At 41.2% G+C, this 7,207-nt stretch overlaps 1 protein-coding gene across 3 annotated transcripts; it reads right to left on the bottom strand.

The window, feature by feature from the left end:
- Positions 1-673: 673 nt before the first annotated feature.
- LOC106599204 (NLR family CARD domain-containing protein 3) lies at positions 674-6,390 on the bottom strand. Of its 3 annotated transcripts, XM_082972080.1 has the most exons (5): positions 6,253-6,390; positions 4,631-4,750; positions 3,280-3,515; positions 1,281-3,114; positions 674-949 (listed from the first exon to the last, which is right to left on the bottom strand). In XM_082972080.1, exons 1-5 carry the CDS (start codon positions 6,318-6,320, stop codon positions 760-762), a joined length of 2,448 nt encoding a protein of 815 aa, XP_082828206.1. In that variant the 5' UTR covers positions 6,321-6,390; the 3' UTR covers positions 674-759. The 3 variants fall into 3 exon arrangements, with proteins under 3 accessions (XP_082828206.1, XP_082828207.1, XP_082828208.1); XM_082972081.1 differs by lacking the exons at positions 4,631-4,750; positions 6,253-6,390 and adding an exon at positions 3,839-3,933; XM_082972082.1 differs by lacking the exon at positions 674-949 and having other exon boundaries at positions 1,277-3,114.
- Positions 6,391-7,207: the final 817 nt, after the last annotated feature.

The raw sequence follows: 7,207 nt of genomic DNA, 5'->3' as shown, positions 1-7,207 counted from the left end.
AAAGAGAATGCATTTAGTTTTACTTGTATTTAAGAGCAGTTGGAGGCCACGGAAGGAGAGCTGTATGGCATTGAAGCTCGTCTGGAGGTTAGTTAACACAGTGTCCAAAGAAGGGCCAGAAGTATACAGAATAACACCAATAACAGAGGGGGTCTGATATTTGTGCCTCTGTAAATTTCTCATTTATCATTATTCACGATTCATTCCTGATTATTCATAATCATGGTAGCATCCACATGAATGTAGAAGTGTTCAGAAACATCTTCTATTCTTACTGACAATACAAGTGAAGTGACTCCAAAATGACAGGACATTATTCACCAATCAGTTTCTATTAGGAAAAACATCATCCAAAACACAACCAAGACAAACTGCAAATGAATTCAACAAGTTTGTAGAATCACAAGCTTGATGTAATCACTGCAGGCATGGAACATGGGACTAAATACTAAACTTATGACAACTTTAATACAATATAAGTGAATTTGTCCGAATATGTACAACTTTTTCAAATGGGAGAACTAAATACATAAAGTGCTTTCCTTTCTTAACAGTAACACAGCTATGTATGAAAATACCCTCAAATAAAAGGTGACATTCTGTACTGTCACCTGATATGAAACATCTCAAATCCAAAATGCTGGAGCATAGCACCACATTTAAAACTGTAAGCTTCACTGTCCAAACACATATGGTGTGGACTATGTGTGTCTGGTAAACACATGTGGATCTGGTGAACAGTTATCACTTGTTGACCAACTACAGGAATACTGACCTCAGAGTCTCCAGTTTACAGTGGGGATTCCCCAGTCCAGCAGAGAGCAGCTTCACTCCTGAATCCTTCAGGTCATTGTTACTCAGGTCCAGCTCTCTCAGGTGTGAGGGGTTTGAACTGAGAACTGAGGCCAACACTTCACAGGATGTGTCTGTGAGTTTACAGCCAGCTAGTCTGCAAACACAGAAGAAATACAATGACATACAGGTTGTATTAAAAAGTTATTCTCAGCTTTCCTAGCTTACACCGTTATGGTGCACGAATAATGTACAGGCTGTGCATTCATGGCTCAATGCTACAACTTTACTGATTAGTTTGTTTTGTAGTTTAAGAGTTTTCAGCTGATAGAAAGTTTAGTCAGCCAATGAAAATACTGTTGTTCCTACATTCAGTAAAGTTTGGTCTGTGGGATAGTCTCATGATTACTTACAGAGCCAGTCAGCCAATGAAAATACTGCTATAACTACAATTTATTTTGGTGTGCGATATTTACAGTGATACTTACAGAGCTTTCCTGCAGCCTCTCACAGCTGGGACCAGTCTCCTACGACCCTCCTCTGATGTCTTGTATTCCTTTGGGTTAAACACATCCAGAACCTCCTCTGATATCTGCAGCATGTAGGCCAGCGCTGAACACTGAGCATGTGTGAGGTTTTTGGATCTCTTTTCTGACCTCAAGTACACTTCGATGAACTTCTGTACTGAATGGTCTTTCATCTCTATCAGACAGTGGAAGAGATTGATGCACCTCTCAGGGGACATGTTCTTCCTCTGCATCACCTTAAGGGATCGGATTGTTTTCTGGACGCTCTCCGGACTGCTTTCTGTCTGTGCCACCAGACCTCGTAGGAGTTTCTGATTGGACTCCAGTGACATGCCATGAAGGAAGCGGACAAAAAGGTCCAGGTGTCCATTCTTACTCTCCAAGGCTTTATCCACGGTACTCTTCAGCAGCTCATGCAAGGTTAGCTCTTCAGACGCACCTCTAGACTTTCTCTTGAGGAAGGGCTTCAGTGCATCCATGTTCCTGGTTGTGTAACAATGGTACATGTAGACAGCTGAGAGAAACTCCTGAATGCTGAGATGAACAAAGCAGTACACCACTCTCTGAAATAACACAGACTCTTCTTTAAAGATTTGTGTGCACACTCCTGAGTACACTGAGGCTTCTTTGACATCAAGGCCACACTCTTTCAGGTCTTCTTCATAGAACATGAGATTACCCTTCTCCAGATTTTCAAACGCCAGCCTCCCCAGCTTCAGAAGAATTTCCTTATCTGACTCCATGAGCTCCTCTTGATCCATCTCATCTCTTCCATGATACTTCTGGTTCTTCAGGCTGGTCTGAATGAGCAGGAAGTGTATGGACATCTCAGTCAGAGTCGTGGGCATCTCTCTCTTCTTGTCTGTACTCAACATGTGTTCAAAGACTATTGCAGAAATCCAACAGAACACCGGCATGTGGCACATGATGTGGAGGCTCCTTGATGTCTTTATGTGTGAGATGATTCTGCTGGCCAGGTCATCATCACTGAATCTCTTCCTGAAGTACTCCTCCTTCTGTGGGTCATTGAACCCTCGTACCTCTGTCACCTGGTCAATACACTTAGGGGGGATCTGATTGGCTGCTGCAGGTCGGGAGGTTATCCATAGGAGAGCAGAGGGAAGCAGATTCCCCTTGATGAGGTTTGTCAGCAGAACATCAACAGATGATGTCTGGGTGACATCAGACACCTTTTCATTGTGCTGGAAATCTAATGGAAGTCTGCTTTCATCCAAACCATCAAAGATGAACATAGCTTTACAGGCAGTGAGTTTCTTTGCATTGCCTATGTCTAGTTCTGTGTGGAAGTCATTTAAAAGCCTGAGAAGACTGTACTGGAGATCTTTGATCAAGTTCAGCTCCCGGAAAGGAAGCACAAATATGATCTCCACATCTTGGTTTGCCTTCCCTTCAGCCCAGTCTAGGATGAACTTCTGCACAGAGACTGTTTTTCCGATGCCAGCGATGCCCTTGGTCAGCACAGTTCTGATGCTTCTCTCTTGGCCAGGTAAGGGTTTAAAGATGTCATTGCAGTGGATTGCTGTGTCATGTGAGGTTGGTGTCCTGGATGCTGTCTCTAGCTGCCACACCTCATGTTCATTGTTAACCCCTTCACTCTCTCCTTCTGTGATGTAGAGCTCTGTGTAAATCCTGTTGAGGGGAGTTTGGTTCCCTGCTGTTTCCATGCCTTCTATCACACATTCATACCTCCTTTTCAGACTGTCTTTATGGTTTACTATAGCTCTCTGCAGACTGTCTTTATGGTTTACTATAGCTCTCTGCAGGCTGTCATCCACTACAAGGGAGGAGTAAAATGGATGTGTATCAGACACAGTCATTGACAGGATGAAATGTGGGCCTCCACAACTACAGTAACTTATATTATCTCATATTATTGTAGTTAACTACATTTAAATCATATTGAGGTATTGACTTAGCACAGGTCTGCAAGTGGTCTTACTGTTTTCAGAGCCTCTTGCATCATTAGGTTCCCTCAGGTGCTGTAGTACAGGAAGTGTTCTGGATCTCTTTCTACACTGAGGACAGTCATAGTCTCCTGAAGGAGCAGGTTTCTCCCAGTATCTGGTGATGCACTGTCTGCAGAACCTGTGTCCACAGGTGATAGAGACTGGATCCCTCAGAACCTGCTGGCACACTGCACACCTGGACTGATCCTCTGGCAGAGTAGACCATCCACTACAGAGATAAAGGAGAGAGAGATACTGATCCTTTAACAGAGTAGACCATCCACTACAGAGATAAAGGAGAGAGAGAGATACTGATCCTCTAACAGAGTAGACCATCCACTACAGAGATAAAGGAGAGATACTGATCCTCTAACAGAGTAGACCATCCACTACAGAGATAAAGGAGAGATACTGATCCTCTAACAGAGTAGACCATCCACTACAGAGATATAAGAGGGTGCAGTAATTACTCTAATAAACTCAGTTACAACAAATTACAAATTACAACAACATATCTATATGACATCTTGAAGATTCTCAAAATGTGGTGACCTTCGGTCAAAGGTGATTGATCTTCCACCACTGGAATTAACAGGATGATGCATGGAGAAGTCACTGTTCATAGACAGACAGACAGCTGGGATCAGTATACTGTGTTCATAGACAGACAGCTTGGATCAGTATACTGTGTTCATAGACAGACAGCTGGGAACAGTATACTGTGTTCATAGACAGACAGCTGGGATCAGTATACTGTGTTCATAGACAGACAGACAGCTGGGAACAGTATACTGTGTTCATAGACAGACAGCTGGGAACAGTATACTGTGTTCATAGACAGACAGCTGGGATCAGTATTCTGTGCTGTCTGAGTGTGGTAGTAGCCTCTGGAATGAATAACATGTCCACAACTCCATTACTAGAATTTTGTGCCTGAGACCTACCACAATACCCCATTCAAAGGCACTTAAATATATTGACTTGCTCATTCACCCTCTGAATGGCACACATACACAATCCATGTCTCAATTGTCTCAAGGCTTAAAAATACTTCTTTAACCCGTCTCCTCCCCTTCATCGACACAGATTGAAGTGGATTTAACAAGTGACGTCAATAAGGGATCATTGCTTTCACCTGGATTCACCTTGTCAATCTACGTCATGGAAAAAGCAGGTGTTCATAATGTTTTGTACACTCACTGTATAAAAGATATATGACATAAACAACAAATGATAAGCAGATGCTTTACAGTATATACTCAGATACACAAAATACATCTGGTTTCAGATCTTGAAGGTTCTCCTCTTCAATAGAAATATCATCAATTCTGACCAGTAACTTACCTGGGGTCAAAGGTCCCTGATCCATTATTAAACTGTATAGGATGATGCATAGAGGAGTCACTCTTCATGGACAGATGACTGGGTACTGGAGAGACTGATCTCAGAGTTTGGTTAGAGAATCTGGAAAACATAATGAATCACCATCAAACTACAATATATATAATATATAAAACCATATTTCAATAGATAAAATACATTACATAAAGCACTAAAATATATGCTGACATAAAGCATTAAAATATGTGCCATTACATTAATTAAACATTGAATTATGTGACATTACATAAATCAACAAACATCAACAAACAAAATAAATGTGAAAACATTAACACCCTCCTAATATTGAGTTGTCACATACAGATACTGATTCACTTCATCTCAGTTCCACTTGAATCCTTCAGAGTCTATTGATGCACATACTTTATAGTATGTCCATATGTACAGTACCAGTCAAACAGTAACACAATAAAACATCAATATGTCTATATATACAGTACCAGTCAAACAGAACACATTAAAACAAACAATAATGAGACTATACGGAGTACCAGTACTGAGTCAATGTGCAGGGGTACCAGGTAGTTGAGGTAATAATGAGACTATAAGGAGTACCAGTACTGAGTCAATGTGCAGGGGTACCAGGTAGTTGAGGTAATAATGAGACTATAAGGAGTACCAGTACTGAGTCAATGTGCAGGGGTACCAGGTAGTTGAGGTAATAATGAGACTATAAGGAGTACCAGTACTGAGTCAATGTGCAGGGGTACCAGGTAGTTGACGTAATAATGAGACTATAAGGAGTACCAGTACTGAGTCAATGTGCAGGGGTACCAGGTAGTTGAGGTAATAATGAGACTATAAGGAGTACCAGTACTGAGTCAATGTGCAGGGGTACCAGGTAGTTGAGGTAATAATGAGACTATAAGGAGTACCAGTACTGAGTCAATGTGGAGGGGTACCAGGTAGTTGAGCTAATAATGAGACTATAAGGAGTACCAGTACTGAGTCAATGTGCAGGGGTACCAGGTAGTTGAGGTAATAATGAGACTATAAGGAGTACCAGTACTGAGTCAATGTGCAGGGGTACCAGGTAGTTGAGGTAATAATGAGACTATAAGGAGTACCAGTACTGAGTCAATGTGCAGGGGTACCAGGTAGTTGAGGTAATAATGAGACTATAAGGAGTACCAGTACTGAGTCAATGTGCAGGGGTACCAGGTAGTTGAGCTAATAATGAGACTATAAGGAGTACCAGTACTGAGTCAATGTGGAGGGGTACCAGGTGGTTGAGGTAATATGTACATGTAGGTAAGAGTAAAAGTGACTAGGCAATCAGGATAGAGATTATATCTCTTCATCCAGGGAGAGTACACACACACACACACACACACACACACACACACACACACACACACACACACACACACACACACACACACACACACACACACACAGAGGGAACGTTGTGTTTGTTTAATATTGTTTTAGGACTATGAAAATGGACTAAAGGATTAGCCTATGGATTATGAAAACAACCAAAAGAAATGTGAAAATGGGAGAGGAGAAATGACTAGAGACAGTGTTGTTTAACTCACTGACCATGAACCATGAGTTCTTCTTACCTTTGTTCAGTAGAAAAGTCTCCCTCTCTAAACCGCATAGGTGTACCCATAGACTGGTCACTCTTCATGGACACACAGCTGGGTACAGGGGAGGCTGGTCTCTCCTGCTTGATTGGTCTTCAACACAACAGAGACAAACATTACATCTCTCATCTACTCTGATCTCAGATGGGGAACATAAGAAGAGTTCCAAAACGCAACATATCACTTTACAGAAATGAGCTTTTATTGTTTAAAGAAATTATGTATTAATTATTACATGTCTCACAGACAAGGATTTGTTTCAAATCAATCACTTGATGGTTTCATTTCAGAGAGACAAAAATCATGTTTTTTTATGCAAAATGCTATATATCTCCCTCACTCTCAAATGTGACCGACCGGCTCAATTTGGTAATTAACTAAATAACTACATATATAGTGATTTTGGTTTATGTCAGTTTAATTGTTTGTTATGGTATAAGTGGTTATTTTATGGTTGTAAGTGATACAATTAACTAGTAATTCTCAGTAATTACTACTTTAGTAAGGAATAACACATTTTTTCAGTACTACTGCAGTTGCTAAATAATTCCAATAGATGGGAACATAAGACCACAATGACATTTCAGAATATTAGTTTAGTTTTCTCCCTGGATCCACCACCACTCCCCACGCTTCCTGCAGAACCCCTGCAGTACCTCCGCAGACCCCGGATTGAGAACCCCTGATTTAGCAGATGCTCTTATCCAGAGAGATTTACAGTAAGTGCATTCACCTTAAGATAGCTATTTATTTAGGAAATAAACTTAATAAATTATTCATAAAATTGTTATCTCACCTCTTAGCTTTGGTGTCATGTCCCCCAGAGAGACTCATTTTAGAGGCAGGGGCCCCCTCCTCTCTCTCCCCAGAGAGACTCATTTTAGAGCACTGACCCCTGTAAACAGAGATCCAGCATGTTGGTTGTGGTTAA

The sequence above is a fragment of the Salmo salar genome, unplaced genomic scaffold (genome assembly GCF_965601325.2).
Source record: "Salmo salar unplaced genomic scaffold, fSalSal1 ptg000566l, whole genome shotgun sequence".
Taxonomy (NCBI): domain Eukaryota; kingdom Metazoa; phylum Chordata; class Actinopteri; order Salmoniformes; family Salmonidae; genus Salmo; species Salmo salar.
This window is presented reverse-complemented; position numbering and strand designations above follow the sequence as displayed.